This window comes from Psammomys obesus, unplaced genomic scaffold (genome assembly GCF_907164565.1).
Source record: "Psammomys obesus unplaced genomic scaffold, mPsaObe1.curated_primary_1811, whole genome shotgun sequence".
Lineage (NCBI taxonomy): Eukaryota > Metazoa > Chordata > Mammalia > Rodentia > Muridae > Psammomys > Psammomys obesus.
This window is the reverse complement of record NW_026596079.1, coordinates 21817298-21833119: the sequence shown is the minus strand read 5'-3', so window position 1 is coordinate 21833119 and position 15822 is coordinate 21817298. Positions and strand designations below refer to the sequence as shown.

At 38.2% G+C, this 15822-nt stretch overlaps 1 protein-coding gene across 2 annotated transcripts in view; it reads right to left on the bottom strand.

Annotated features, from left to right (window-relative positions):
* The window catches only part of Taf2 (TATA-box binding protein associated factor 2), a 62135-nt gene that overhangs the window by 33978 nt on the left and 12335 nt on the right, over window positions 1-15822 (bottom strand). For both annotated transcript variants that reach the window (XM_055626570.1, XM_055626571.1), the window contains exons 8-16: window positions 15484-15597; window positions 13454-13553; window positions 11814-11899; window positions 9250-9385; window positions 7364-7518; window positions 6631-6745; window positions 3601-3710; window positions 2801-2866; window positions 1511-1763 (exon numbers count right to left, since the gene is read on the bottom strand). In XM_055626570.1, coding sequence (XP_055482545.1) covers window positions 1511-1763; window positions 2801-2866; window positions 3601-3710; window positions 6631-6745; window positions 7364-7518; window positions 9250-9385; window positions 11814-11899; window positions 13454-13553; window positions 15484-15597 — 1135 coding nt within the window. The remainder of the gene's footprint in view (window positions 1-1510; window positions 1764-2800; window positions 2867-3600; window positions 3711-6630; window positions 6746-7363; window positions 7519-9249; window positions 9386-11813; window positions 11900-13453; window positions 13554-15483; window positions 15598-15822) is intronic.

Here is a 15822-nt window from a genome sequence, read left to right as displayed (position 1 = left end):
AAGAAGAAGAAGAAGAAGAAGAAGAAGAAGAAGAAGAAGAAGAAGAAAGTCTCTTTAATATAAGCTTCTCAACGCCTGACTTTCATAGCAAAGGCAAGAAGCTAATCCCTTTGAGAAGGGGCTCTTGCAGGCATGACTCATGCAGGTCAGAGGAACAACCACATTATGGACCCAATAACTTCCCAGACTGGCAGAGAGTCAGGATCCCTTGAGGGAACAGAAAACAAAAACAACAAAAAAATCTCTCCCTGCAGGCAAGAGCCAGAGATAGACTAAGAAGGCCCAAACAATCTGAAATGGTAAGGTCTAGAAGGGAAAGTGAAAGTCTAAGAAAGTAAAGTCCTTAGGGAGAGATTTTGAGATTAAAGAAAAGATTATTTTCTGTGTTGAAAATGGAGGAAGATAATGACCTGGGGCTTCTGGATTCCATTTGTTTGTTTCTCTTATCATACAAATAATTTTTTCCATGACAATTACAATTTTGTATATCCTCTTTGGGAGAGATCAAAATAAGCCAGATTTATAGAAAAAAAAAATAGAGAATGAAAAGACAGATGCTAAATTAAAGGCCATAGAACATAGGTTGGAGGAATTTTTGAATCAAAATGTAGAACCTTCAGAGAAATCCAATCTGTAATTTATAATAACACCAAAAAGAGGTAGTTCCAGATAAGAAAAATCCACAAAGGCTTGAAGAAATTGCAAAATGGCAGCACACTGAGATTCTGGACCCAACAACCCTAATCATCAGAAAGTAACTAAAAGGTCTACAGCCCCTTTTTCCTTACTAATCTCCTGCCTAAGGGCATGGGGTTGGAAGGGTGGTAGAACATTAAAGTGTTTGAAAAATTTGAGCCTACAGCCTACTTTTTTTGGTAATGTGAAATTATAGAGCTAATCACTGTAGATTAGTCATTACTAATTTTAATTCTTAAAGCATAATAAAATACCTATCACAATGGTACAGTTAAACTTTGTTAATTTTCTGTATCTCATGTAAAAACATAAATCACTGCAACTACAATTTCTTTTCATTATTTAAAGATTTATTTATTTATGAGTACTCTGTTGGCATATATGCCTGCATGCCAGAAGAGGACATCAGATCCCATTTATAAATGGCCATGAGACACCATGTGATTGCTGGAAACTGAATTCAGGACCTCTGGAAGGGTAGACCTCTTAACTGCTGAGCCACCTCTCCAGCCCCCAATCACAGAATTTATAGCCAAACTTTCATAGCATTAAAAATATGGTTGGCAATTTAAAAAATAGAAATATTCTCCATGGTTTTCAGTTTTACACTTATGACATTTTTGAATATTATCTATTTTTATGTCAAACACGTTTCTTTCAAATCAGTGCCGTTAGAAGCATTTGGTACAAGCTTTCACAGGAACTGTTAACAAGAAGACATTAAAGACTCTGGTGAGTTTTAATTGATTCTCAGAGCCTTGTATAAAGTGCACAATAGTCTGTGGCACAACTCCTTTCTCTTGTGTAACCTCACCTTGGCGAGACAGAAGCACGCAGACATTCTCACTCGGTAGAAACACTGCTCTTGCTCTAGAATATCAGTGAGCGCAAGGCGCGATGCTGGGGTGGGGAATTTCTCCAAGGCCAAGATGGATTCCTGCTGAGCAACAACATCTCTTTCATAGCGGAGCTCATACTGCCACATAAAATCAGCCTGCTCAAATTCCACCTTCCGCAAGACAGACATATCTGGGTCTATCCTTATCCACAACAATGGGGAATCAGCGCTAAGAGAAAGATACAATTTTAAAACTTTAGCTTTTAAAACTTACCTTTGGGAAACAAAAACAAGGCAGACACTACTCAGACTCTCCCCTAAATACAGTATTTTCATGCTGTTGAGTTTTATTATAACCATATATCAAACAAACCTTTTACTATGTTATGCTAACTTTCTCACATTCTTACTAACAAAATCTTTAAAGATATGAGAAGCTGTCACACAGGATACCAAATTCCAAATTTTCCACTAAAAATATTACTCTGGTGTTTTTACCTGCAATTATGAGATGTCAAAACACAAATGATACAAACTTTCTTCGTTCAACGTTCTATAACCTAATGAATAACTAGAGTATAGAAGTCATCCCTTTTTAGAAATTCAAAAAGAAAGCATTTATTTTACTGAACTAATTTTAGTTGACATTTAACTGTTAGACTCACGACTTTTTTCTCAAGAAAGCTCTGAATTCATAATTGAAGGCCTACTGTGTTTTTTCTCATGTATTTCTCAAGTAACATGCAAAGAGAAAATCAAGTCTGTCAATATTTTAATCAAAATAATATCATTTTGCAATATTAATTGATTCAATACTGTGTGCTCATGATGTACTTGGTGTAAAAATAGTTAAAGCTTAAGAAATATCCCTCAGCTGGGTGTGGTGGCACATGCTTGTAATTCCAGTTTTTGGGAGGCAGAGACAGATGGCTTTGAGTTTGATGACAGCCTGGTCTACAAAGCAAGTCTAGGACAGCCAAGGCTACACAGAGAAATCCTATCTTGAAAAGCCATTTTCCCACATGTAAGTTTGAGAATCACTACTCAGGAGCCACCAAGAGACAGCAAGAAGGCTGTGAAGCTCAGACAGAGCCCACACCAATACTTATTGCACTTCCTTTTAATAACTCAACCAGTCTATACATAATTTTATATCACTAATGAGTTATGATTTTATTTAAACATTTTTCTAACAGTTTCTCTTGACTTCAAATGGTTTTAAAAGCACACATTTCAAAGACAATTACATACTTTTAAGTAACTTACTCCATTGCAGAAAGATCCATGTCAACTTCTTCCCCATTCATCAGTGGGATTTTTTTCTTCTTATTCCTATATTTAAAGAAAAGTAAATTTGAAAACTGTGGGATTTCCCAAATCAGAATGGAACTATCAAACAGGCACAGTTCAAATAAAGGATTTCGCAAAACACTAAAAGATATACCAAAAAGGAGTAAACAATGAAACAGAGTTTAGAAACAACAAAATTGACCTTGAAGCTACAGAATATGGATGCTGATTTTTCTTATTAAAAGTTAATGGAAAGCAAATCAGCCTGGGATATATAAGACTCTCTTCTCAAAAGAAAAAAAAATTATTATTTACAGCTAGACATAGTAGCACAGCCTATAATCCCAGTACCTGGGAGCCAGAAGCACAAGAATTGCCTCAGCACAGTATGCAGAGGTCTAGGACAGCCTGGACTACAGAGTGAGACTCTATTCTAAAAGTAACTTAAATAAATATAAAAAAACTTAATTCCAAAGACAAAGGTTTTGTGTGCGTAAGGGTGCATGCCTGCGATTCTAATTTTTGGGAGGTGGAGTAAGAAGATCAAGGCCAACAGGGCTACATGAGATCCTGTCTCAAGAACAACGAATCAGACTTCAAACAAAGCATGTGTGGTAACGCTACCTTGAAGTACCATACAAGAAAAAGCTAGCAGGCACGGTGTTCTTCCTTTGAACATTTTCCTGGAATTCAACTGGAGTTTGACTTAGGCGTTTTTTTCATGCGGGATTTGTAGTTTCAGCTCTAGTTTACAGCACTTATGACTCACGCCTTACCTTCTACTTTTAGAATGACACGGTATATCATGTTTAAGGCTGTTTTCTTCAATTTGCAAAGTATGGTTGAAAGATCCATCTAATTCTTGTACTGTTACTTTAAGTGGTCCCTTTAAAAAAACAAGAATAACAACAACAACTTAGCATTAAAGACTGATAGAAAATGGTCAACATATCCTTACATTTAAAGACAGATAAATCAAGATATAAATTAGCCAGGCATTGTAACACATGCCTTTAATCCTAGCACTGAGGCAAAGGTAGGTATATCTCTAAGTTCAAAGCCAGCCTGGTCTAAAAAGCTGTCCAGGACAGCCAACGCTCTGTTACATAGAGAAACCCTGTCTCAACAACAAACCAAACAAAAAGGATATAAAAATATACTATACAAAATATGCATTGACAGAAGTATAATGGCAGATGTCAAGGATGGGCGAAGTGGGAGGCTGCCTGCTCTGAAATCTGTAGAAGCTTCATCTCAATTACTCACTGCAGACTCATCAGTCACCCCAGCTAGGGGGTCCCTGTCTACTGGATGTTGGGGGTTGTTCTGATGCTTTATTTTTATGCTAATACTGGCCTTCAAGATACTGGTTTGTTGTGGGTATTAATATTTACTATAGATTTATCTTTTAGTAAAGCAGCAGTTATTCCCTAAACCAGCTGTAAAACCAAATCACCACACAGAGACGAGGACCTATTTAATTAACCTAGAGCACAACGCTGGGCAATAGCTACTCCATCCTAAACCTCCAAGCCCACACAGTTTCCTACCACTCAGATTAAACACATTATACTTGCTTTTAGTCATATCTTAGATCTGGTTAATCTCCCTCATGGTTTGAAGTCCTGTCCTGCCGACCTCTGCTCTCCTATTCCTCCTCCCACTCCTCAAATCTTTTTCCTCCCCTCTGAACCAGGATGTCCCACCCAATTTTCTCCATTGCACAGCACTGGCTGGTTGTTTTATTGACATTACAGAAAACAAATGGTGGCATGTTTACACAAACTTTCTAAGCATCACAATGTAATGTCCAAATTGAAACCAGATAGTGGAGTAGAGAAATCAGCATTTGAATGAACAAGCGTACATTCCACAAGCGTATTATACAAACAGTGGTTACACCTATCCTTGTTTTGTAAACCTGCCTAAGACATTATATCTGATTGTTTGGTTAATGGCCTATACCAGAAGGCTACTGATTTTTTTGAGTTAATTTCATATCTAGCCACTTTGCTGAAGGAATTTATGAGCTGTAGGAGTTCCCTGGTAGAATTCTAGGGGTCATTCATGTGTATTATCATACTGCAAATAATGACACTCTGGCTTCCTCCTTTCCAAACTGAATCCCCTTGATATCCTTTTAATTGTCTTATAGCTCTAGCAAGGTCTTCAAAAACTATTTTGAAGAGATATAGAGAGACTGGGCAGTCTTGCCTTGTCCCTGACTTCAGTGGGATTCATTTAAGTTTCTCTCCAGTTAGTTTGATGTTGGCTACAGAATTGCTGTATATTGCCTTTACTATGTTTAGATAAGTGCCTTGTATCCCTGATTTCTCCAGGACTTTAAACATAACATTTGCTTAGCCATGTTCATAGCAGCTTTATTAATAATAGCCAGAATCTGGAAACAACCCCGGTGCTCCTCAATTGAGGAATGGATACAGAAATTGTGGTACATGTACACAATGGAATACTACTCAGCAATTAAAAACAAAGAAATATGCAGGCAAATAATGAGAACTAGAAAAGATCACCCTGAGTGAGGTATCCCAGATGCAAAAAGATACATGATATATACTCACTTATAAGTGTAAAGACATACAATACAGGATAATCACACTAAAATCTGTACATCTAAAGAAGCTAAGCTGGAAGGAGGACCCTGGGTAAGATGCTCAATCTTCATTCAGAAAGGCCAACGGGATAGACATCAGAAGAAGGCGAAAACAAGGAACAAGACAGGAGCCTACCACAGAGGGCCCCTGAAAGACTACCCAACAGTGTATCAAAGGAGATGCTGAGACTCATAGCCAAACATTGGGCAGAGTGCAGGGAATCTTATGAAAGAAGAAAGACCTGGAGGCGACAGGAGCTCCATAAGGAGAGCAACAGAACCAAAAAATCTGGGCTGATACTCCCAGGACCAGGCATGGAGATAATCTAGAACCCCTGTACAGATGTAGCCCATGGCAGCTCAGTGTCCAAGTCGGTACCTAGTAAGGGGAAAAGGGACTGTCTCTGACATGAAATCAGTGGCTGGCTCTTTGATCACCTTCCCCTGGTGGGGGAGCAGCCTTACCAGGCCACAGAGGAAGACAATGCAGTCAGTCCTGATGAGACCTAGATGAGGCTAGAGTCAGATGGAAGGGGAGGAGGACTCCCCCATCAGTGGACTGGGGAAGGGGATGGGAGGAGAAGAGAGAAGGAGGGCAGGATTTGGAAAAGGGCTACAGCTAGGATAGAAAATAAATAAATTTTAATAAATTTAAAAAATAAAAAAATAAAGGCCTATACCTGTGTAGGGTAAGCATGGGTAAGCTTCCTAGGCTTTGAAGGACAGGAGAGTCAGGGGAGGGAGACAGATGGGAAGAGAGGAGGCAGGAAGACTCCACATTGGCTTAGCATGGGGAAGGACCACGTGGGCTGGAACGACTCCCAAGGATGGTGTAGATGGAGAAAACAAGATGAAAAATATAAACAAGTATATTGGGAGTATGGATGGAAGGTAGACCAGATGAGGATGATTGAGATGGATAGCATTGGATGGAGGCTGGGAAATAGATGGTGAGGTTATTGAGATAGCGTAGGTAGAAATATCTACCTGACCCAAGGTAAATCAGGCAATTATAAAATCTAACAGATGTCAGTGTCTTATTTGATTGTGATAACGGGTAAAAATAATACTGCCACAATAATTATAGGACAAAAAAAAAAAAAAAACAATATATAGCCCCACACTCATTTTTACTTTCTACAGCTGGCACTGGAGACAACAGTGCAAAATGCTATGCTAGAAAACCACTTACCACATACTTCTGAGTTCCAGGAGATGTATAATCTTGTTTTATTTCTAGTTCTAAAACATTTCGTTTTCTATTAAATGCAAAACTTCCATAAAACTTTACCACTCCACTCTGGTCTCTGAAGAATTGTAAAGGAAATTTTATACATTGAAATGAAAATGTGCAACAAAACAAAACAGTATTACATTAATAAGTTTCAAATGTATTCCCACTAAAGCAACGTCTCAAAGTACACATTCTATCCCAGGTGGCAAAATATTCAAAATTCTTTTGAAAACTGTTTCCCAGATTGAGCAATTTTTCTAAAATGTTGAAAAGCTTATGTTTTAAAGTAATGCCACTGTACTGGATTACTCAATAGTACCTTGAAGTGAAAAATGCAAAAATTGCCAAGTTCCAAGATACCAGTCAAGTTGTGCCAAGCCCCGAGCACATTTCAAAATCACCAGACCATTTCATCTTACAAGTAATGCTATAAGCCTGTCTGCTAGAGTATTTACCTTATCCACCATGAAACCTGTTCATATTAAAAAGTACAAAATATGCCAAATTTCATAAATAGAAACATCAATGTTTATACACGAAACAGAACCCAATTTTTGGAAGGCACTTTAGAAGATAAGGTCACAGCTCAGTTATTTCCGTTTCTTAAGTATCAATGGATCCCCTCCCTCTTTCCAATCTCCCACCTAGCCTATTCCCTTCAATGCTTCTGAGCTGCTACTCAAAAGGATACACCCACTGCTTTATTAAGGGCTGGATGTCTTTGCCAGAGACGTTGGAAATGGACTTCAAAAACCCATAGGTGGAAACCAGCATCTGGCTCCACATATGTGACTGGAACTTCTGAGATGAAGCAGTGCTGGCCAGACTTAGCAGCTTATTGAAAACCTACAATGACAGAAGCGTGTATAACAGTTTCCAATGGTACACTGCACCCAGTCTGCACTGGAGCATCATGTGATCATATACAAAAGATATCAACTGCAATTTTTGGGTTAAATACTATAAGCAAGAGAAACACAGAAATATTTAACCAGGATATAAGAGAAACTTTACTGAATACTAACAATGAGCTAGATACAATATTGCTTATTAAGAATTAGAAGCACAATATTTCTTCCAAATTTTACATAGTATTCAAAACTAAGAATACTCATTAGGAACCTAGTCATTTCAGATATGTGATAAATCTCATGTGTTCTTCTACTTTAAAAGGGGGAATAGGGAAGAGGAGAGGAGCTGTGGCTTAGTGGGATGACATTTACCTAGCACACGTGAGAGTATCACAGCTAGTTAGCATTACAAAAGTGAATTCATGAATGACTATTAATAAAGATCTCTATCATTCTAGAAAGTACAAATGTCCTTTCATGGCAAACTTTTCTCATTTTATATTTCTGTTCTTCAATCTTTAGAGAAAAGCTGTATTTCCATTTTTACCATATCACGGATTAAACCTCATATCACATTACACCCCACCTACATTAAGCAACAACTCTCAATGTACTACTTTCTCAGCATAAATAATTTTTAAAAATTTTTTGTTTTAAGCCTGTCTTTAAGAATGTTATCAATGAGGGGGTAAAGAAAGCTGATATTTTTAATGCATCTATTAGTTTTGGAATGTACCTCAGTGGTATAGCATTTGCATAGTAATTACAAGACCATATATTTCATCCTCAGCATCTCAAAAAGAAAACTAAAGAAAAGACAGAATGGAATGGAATGGGGCAGGAGAAAGAGGCCAAAACACAAAGTCATACTATGTATTTATGCAAGTAATCGAACTATCTTGATGCTACTTCATCATCTATATTTTAACTACTTATACTAAAACTTACTTTAAAATATAGCAAAACTTAAGAAGAGCAATGAAGTAATGGGTTGTGCAGTCTTCCTCTGGTGTTAAATAGAACATCTGAGGCCCGGTGGACGGCAAAGGAGTTCCTATACTGAGGCCTTCAGAAAACATTTTGACACTGCAAGTATGAAGCCTGAGTTATGCTGGAGACTCCAAGATGCTAAAGGCGACAGAGCCATGGAAATCCATTAACACGAGCTGCACACATAGAGTGCAGCTGAAGAGACAGAGGTATGTTAAAAGCAGCAAAGCTGGAAGGGCTAAGTCAACTAAGCCTTTAACACTGGACACAGAGTTAAGGGATTTGGAGTTTGTCCTTCTAGACTTCGGTCTTGCCTCTTGCTTCGGTCTTGCTTCTATTCCTCTTTTTGGAATAACATATTGTCAAGTACGTAGTTTGCTTCTGATTTTACAGAGGGTTATAATTAAGAGACTGTCTGCATCTCAGAAGAGATTTTGGATTTTGAAACAGCATTTTGACTGACAGACTGCTGGGACTGTTGAAGTTGAACTAGAATATTTTATGTGATGACATGGCCACAAGCCTCTGGGAGACAGGGAAGATAATGTGATAATTTAACTGCAATGTCCTCCATGAGTCTCAGGCATTTGAGCACTTGGTTGCTAGTTGGTAGCTGTCTGAGGATTAGGAAGTGTGGCCTTATTGGAGGAGGTGTGTCACCAGAAACAGGCTTTGAGGTTTCAAAAGACTCCATTCCCTTTACTGTTGCCCAGTAAATTGTATGCTAGCCACTTACTTGCAGCATAAACTCCATGCTGATTCTGTTCTCAATCAGTCTCATCACAAGGTGAGCTTTACACTGAAACATAGTATAGTATTCCCAGGACAGTGTGTGTGGATGCTTTATTGAAAAGTGGAGGTGAGATGCGGGGCTGAAAAAAAGTAGATTCACTTAATATAACAAATCTTACTATTAAAGAACAAAGTAGAAGACAGACTTTAAATTTAATGTAAGCAACTTAAGCTGACAATAATTTTCCACTATTTTAAAACATTATGGTAAATTTTATACAAATATTTTCATACAACAAATACCTAAAAGGTGTTTTTTATGATCCTATACATTGAGCAGAACTGCTGCTATCTTAATACAACCCATTTTAAAACTGATCAGTTCTAAATACCTCTTAAAAGTATACCAAATTATATTCTCACAATTGATGTTTGTGTGGTGTTCCCTCCAAATTCAGTTTCACCCATACACATAAAATAACGAAAGGAAGGAAGGGAGGGAGGGAGGGAGCCAAGCAGAAGGCTGGGGTGCAGCTCAGTTGGCAATGAATGGGAGAATCCCCGGGTGTGATATGAGTACCAACAACATATTTGAAAGGTACGCTGGTGTATGGCTTTCTGTGTTCTGTTAACATAAGCAGTCATAAAACTGTTGCTACACTGAAATACAGTATTTGGGGAACCCTGCATCTGTGTTCCTGGGACAGGAGCAAGCACCCTTATCTGGCTCTGGGATAAACTAGCTCTTATATTCCATTTTGAGGCTAGAGTTGAGTTGTGGTTTTGTGCCAACACCCTCAAAGTGCCAACTTGCTTATTCCTAAACAGAGATACAGAATGGCAGAAGGACAGGACCAAAACAAACCAAAGCACAGCAGAGTAACAATTATATACTATCATTCCATGTCTAGCATCTAGGCCTTATTGTACAAGTCAGGTATGTGTCCCAAACTTCTTGTGCAGCCTGGCACTTGCTGTCTCGCCTTGATAACACATGTGGTTTCTGTCTTGGGCTGGTTCGGCTCCTTGCAGCTTTCCCTTGTAGGTTTCTCACATCTCTAGCCTCCTGCAGTCTTGACTACATCTGTGGCTTCATTCCTGTGCCCTTATGCACTGCAATCTCAGAGGCTAGCTAAGGGAGCCTGACCTTGCCACACACTGCTTAGCCTCCCAGGTCTTCCACTGCAATCTGGGTTCAGGTCTCAATGACCTCAATCAGGCAGCAGGATTCAGCTGTATTGCCTGTGGGTACCCATATGGCTGAACTCAGGAAAGCATGTTCCTGGGGAGCCAGGCTCTCTCAGAGAGCTCTAGAGCTTGCTTCTCAAATCGAACTCTTTCTAGTGAACTTATAATCTTTTTCCTTAGACACATGACAGGTGAGGATACAAGCACTTCCTGAGAAGGCCTCAGGGTTTTTTTCTATAGTCCCAGATTAAAATACTTTGCTTCTTTAACAGTCTTAATCTCTTCAGCTGCTACCTTTATTGGCCCTGACTTTATGTTTCTTTTCTGGCCAAACTTAAGTTTCTTTCTCACAATTTTCACAGTACATCTGTCTGAAAACAGCCAGCAAAATCCATACCAAAGCTTATAAAATGGGCTACCATGAAATTTCAAGATAGACAAATGTAGCCTGTTCTTTGCTATAATTTGACATGCCCAATTTCTAGCCCAATTTCTGATAAAGTTCTTAGTCATACCATAAACTTCCTGAGTTGCTCTTTACAATCCATATTTATCTTGGCATTTGGTCTTCTGAGCTCCCAACAGTATTGTCCACTAAAGTTACAGCATTCTAGAGACAATGAAGCCCAAAACTCCCAACTATTCCAAATTCCTTTCAAAACTCAATTTCAAAACATAAGAATCATGGTTTAGTTTAGAGACAGTAACAGCTCTACCTCTGGCAGGAATTTTCTGTGCTAAACTTTTTGTCTGTAACAAAAACCTGAGCAAAATGACTGAGAAGCGGAAGAATTTACTGCGGCTCAGTTTGACCCAACGTTTGTGAGAAGGACATGGCAGAACACAGCTACAGCCTCATGGAGGCCAGGAAGAAGAAGAAAATGCATGCAGGATTCCTCCTCTACTGCTTTCATTTTTCTAGCCATGTGCCTCCTATAGCTACAGGATAGCGGCTCACATTCAAAAAGCTTCTCGTCTGCTCAGTCCTCCTGGAATCATCTTCCCAGACTTAGAAGTGCTCTTTACCAATCCCCTCAGCATTTCTCAACTGAATCAGGTTGACAACTGAGACTAACCATCACAATAAGCACAATAACCACTTCCATAGAGTTAGGTCTGAACATGACTAGTATGATGAAGATGAATTAGAAATATTAGCATATCAAACAGAAAAACCTTACATTTCTAAGTTCAAATTCATTTACGGTCATCTTATGAGACACAACCGAAAAGCAATGAGGGGCACTAACAACACTGCCAGTCTACAGTGTCATGCTATCATTATGGTTCTGGCCTTAGACAGCCTTAAGAAACACGTGGTCCTATAAGTAGCAGCCCATAAAATGAGGTTTATAATATCACCTCAGAACAGTAACATACTTATCCTTTTCTTTTCCACCACCAAATATGGGATGCAGTAAAACTCCCCCAGTTTTCAGTTCATATGCCACTATTTTATCTAGCTCCTAAAAAGATACAAAAATAAGAGTCACTGAAAATTTCTTCATGCAACAATCTTTATTATTATTCTACAAATTTGCTTTCCTGGAATCAGATGTAAATGTAAGATGAGTAAACTATCTTTCCAGAATAATTAGTGTTTTTATAAACAGAACGAAATACACAGCTGGCTGAATGTTAAGATTCAAAAATCTCTATTTTGTGACTTCAGGGCTCTCCAGCAGAACATCAACTTCTCCTTATGTCTCTTCTCAGCCTAACTTGTCCTCTAAATTGATTAATATTTTGCATCTGAGGACTAAGGCAATTAAAAAGAAGCAAGTCTGAGCTATGTTAATAATCTATCAATTTAAAGTTCCTCTGTTCTGTTTTGTTTTGTTTTTGTTTTGTTGGGAGGGGAGGTTGAGTCAGGGTTTCTCTGTGTAGCCTTGGTTGTCCTGAAATTACCCTATTTCTGTTCTTCTGTAATATATAATACCCATTATAGTTTAAATTAAAAAAAAAAAAAAACTATGTTGGACATTCATGAATAGTTTAAATAATATAGAGAAAAGAAAAGTAAATAGCATTATAAGACGGCTAAAAGCTAATTGGATCCTAGCAATACAGTTGATTAGCCATGTACTTTACTAAATAATTTAACATCTATGTGCCTTAGTTTCTTCATATGTAAAGTGAGGACAATAAAAGAATTAAGATAGTCAGTAGTAGTGTATTACACACTGCAAGTGTAAGTTATTTCCCTCTTCTAAAATGAAGAATGGGCTCTACCAGTGCTGAATGTATGACCTCTCTGGACAGAATGCTAATTTAATAATGATATTAGGGTAGGGATTTTTCTTTCTGAAAATAATGAATTTAAAGATCTAATCTAATTCAATGATACCATTAAAATATCTATGTGCACGATGAGAAATAGATATAGAAATACTTTTTTCCTTCATCTTTAAATAAAAGGAAAATACTGTGTCAATGAAAGAATATAAAGTAGCTGTTGAAGGCTACCTGACATATAACTAACTACTACATGTGAAGCACCGTTCACACTACATGAGTGATGTGCCACTATCCCCAGGGGAGTAGACATTACCACCACACCATCATCACCCCATTAAAAGATATGGAAACAAACAGAGGAAGAATAGTTATAATGTTTTATTTTTTTTCCTGAGGATAAAATTTTCATTTTTTTTTAAAAAAGAATTAGCTAGTTCTTTACAATTAGTAAAATGGAGGACAAGAGGGCTAGCAAGATGGTTCAGTGGGTAAAAGAGTTTGCCAAAGCGCCTAAGCACCTGCACTTGGTTTCCAGGACTCACAGTATAAGGAGAAATATATTGTCCAGTAAATTGTCTTCTGAGTGCATACACACCCTGGCATGTGCACTGGCCCCAACACACACACACACACACACACACACACACACACACACACACACACACACACACACACACACATAAATAAGTAGAATAAATAAAGGACAAAAGACTTGGAAATCAGGAAGATACTAGCATATATTACTGACTAACAAGTAGAGAACAAACCTAGTTTTTGTTTACCTCTTTAATCCAATGGCGGTATTCATTAACACCAAAGGTTTTTTTCATCCAAAGTCCATAAATATAACCTGAGATCCCTTTCAGCACCCATTCATCAGACCTAAGGAAAAGTCAATAAAACTTTTAATCATTACAGCCTGTCCAAGTTAAGTAGGGGCAGGTAGATCTCTGTGAGTTCGGAACCAGCCTGGTCTACAAAGCAAGTTCAGGACAGCCAAGGCTACACAGAGAAACCCTGTCGCGGAAAACAAGGGAAAAAAAGCCTGTTCAACTGTCCAAGCAGGGTCAAAGAAACTAATGGAATCAGTGTGATATGTGCCACATGTTGTCTTATAGGAAATGCAGGCTATTAGCATATTATCAGGTTCTTTAAATGCTTTAGGCTGAGTTGCCCAGTATAGTTCAGTGACAGCGATTTCCCAGCATGCTTGCATTCCTGGGCCTGCTCTGTAGTGCAGAAGAAAATCAAGCGCCCACACTGCTTTACCATCTCCTCTAAAGTTGAAGTGAGCAGTGCACTCACGGCGGCAGTGGTCCTTCTCTGCACGCCACTGTTCAGACTGTCTGCACTAAAGAAGTACGTAGCCACAGTCAAAAGTTTACATGTACTAGTGTGCTGGCACTCTTCACACTTGGAGGCAGAACAATCAAGAATTCCAGGTTACCCTTAGCTCCACAGTCGACTAGGTAATGTTCTATCTCAAAAGATCAAAACAAAATCCACGCTCTTGGACTGGGAATATATCAAGTGATACAGTGCTTACTAGCATGAGCAAGGCCCTGAGTTACTGGAAACTCCAATCCCACCTTCTTTATTGTGACAACCAGGCACAATTCTCAAAACCCAGGCTTTACAGTGTCCTTAAGCTGAACTGCTTAATGTTTGTACTTTTTCCAGAAAAAAAGGCAACTGGCAGCAACCACTCATTCACTGATATATATCTACCATATAAACACAGTAACGTTAAAAAAAAAAAAAGTGGAGCCCTACGTTATTAAAATATAAAAAATTTTAATATAAAAAATTACAATCTCAAGGGAGTTTTGTACAGAGCTGTAAATTAACTCAAGTAGCCAAGAATGGTGACTTCCATCTATAATTCTAGCACTCAGAGACAGGCAGATGGCAGGCTAACCTGGTCTACATTGTAAGTTCTAAGCCAGGCAGAATAGTGTAAGATAAGATTAGTTCTCAAAAAACAGACAATACAAAATTCATCTCAAGTTAAAGAAAATGAAGGTTTTCTGTTTCCAGTGTTGGGGCTCCAGCTGAGAGCCTAGCACTGTACCCCTGAGCTGCGCCTAGCACCAAGTATGCTTCCCCTTCTCTGCTTTCCACAGAACTGGCAAAAATCTAAACTAAAAGGCTAACTTCCTACACCATTACTATTACTGTTAAAGGCAATTACTTTGCTTTAAAAAATCATCTCAAAAATTTTTCCACAGTTGAACACTCACATTAGAACTGTAATTAGTTTTCTCTATATCCAAATATGTATTATATACAGCTAAGACATTTTTCAAAATTCTTATCTTTTTAGTAAATTATTTAAGTAACTCTACTGTTTTGTTTTTTTCAAACAGGGTCTCCCATGTAAATGGGACTTCATCTCAACTTGCTACATAGATCAGAATGGCCTTAACTCACAGAGATCTACCTGTTCAGTGCTGAAGTTAAAGGCATGCCCTGCTAATTATACTGATTTCAAAGCCATTAAAAAATAAATAAGATAAAATTTTACTGTTTTCTTTTTTCTCCAGACAGTCTCTCAAAATAATCCAAACATTTATAAATTATGGGCAATAGTCAACTTCCAATGCAAGAAAAGTAAAGGTAAGAGTGAAGCATGGTGGCATATACCAGTAATCCCCTGGGGATGTGAAATGAAGGCAAGATCATCAGCATCAGTTTAAGGGCAGACTCAGATATATATTAAGCTTGAGGACAGCATGAGCCACAAGAAACCCTGTCAAAGACCAAGAGGGGAGGGGAGGCCAGCTTTCTTGATCCTTTGGCTGAAATTACTCACCAAGACATCCTGGATATGAAACAACCAAAGAACTGTTGTGCTAAGGACTGTGCTAAGCAGCGTCTGGTCAGCGGCGTCTCGTCTATAATCATGGCACTGTGCAGAAGATTTGTGCTGAAAACCAAAGACGTGGAAGCAATTTAGAACCAAGGGATGCACAGCCAGACAGTCAAAACACAGTAACTGAACTCCTAAAGCAATATAATTTTAGGTTCAATTCAATGCAGAAGAAAAATTTAAGAATATTCTCCCCAAAATTATTTTAATATTTTCAAAATTTATCTGAAATTCACAATCTGCCTAAAGCAAAGAACAGTATTTTGATTTTAACTTTATGTG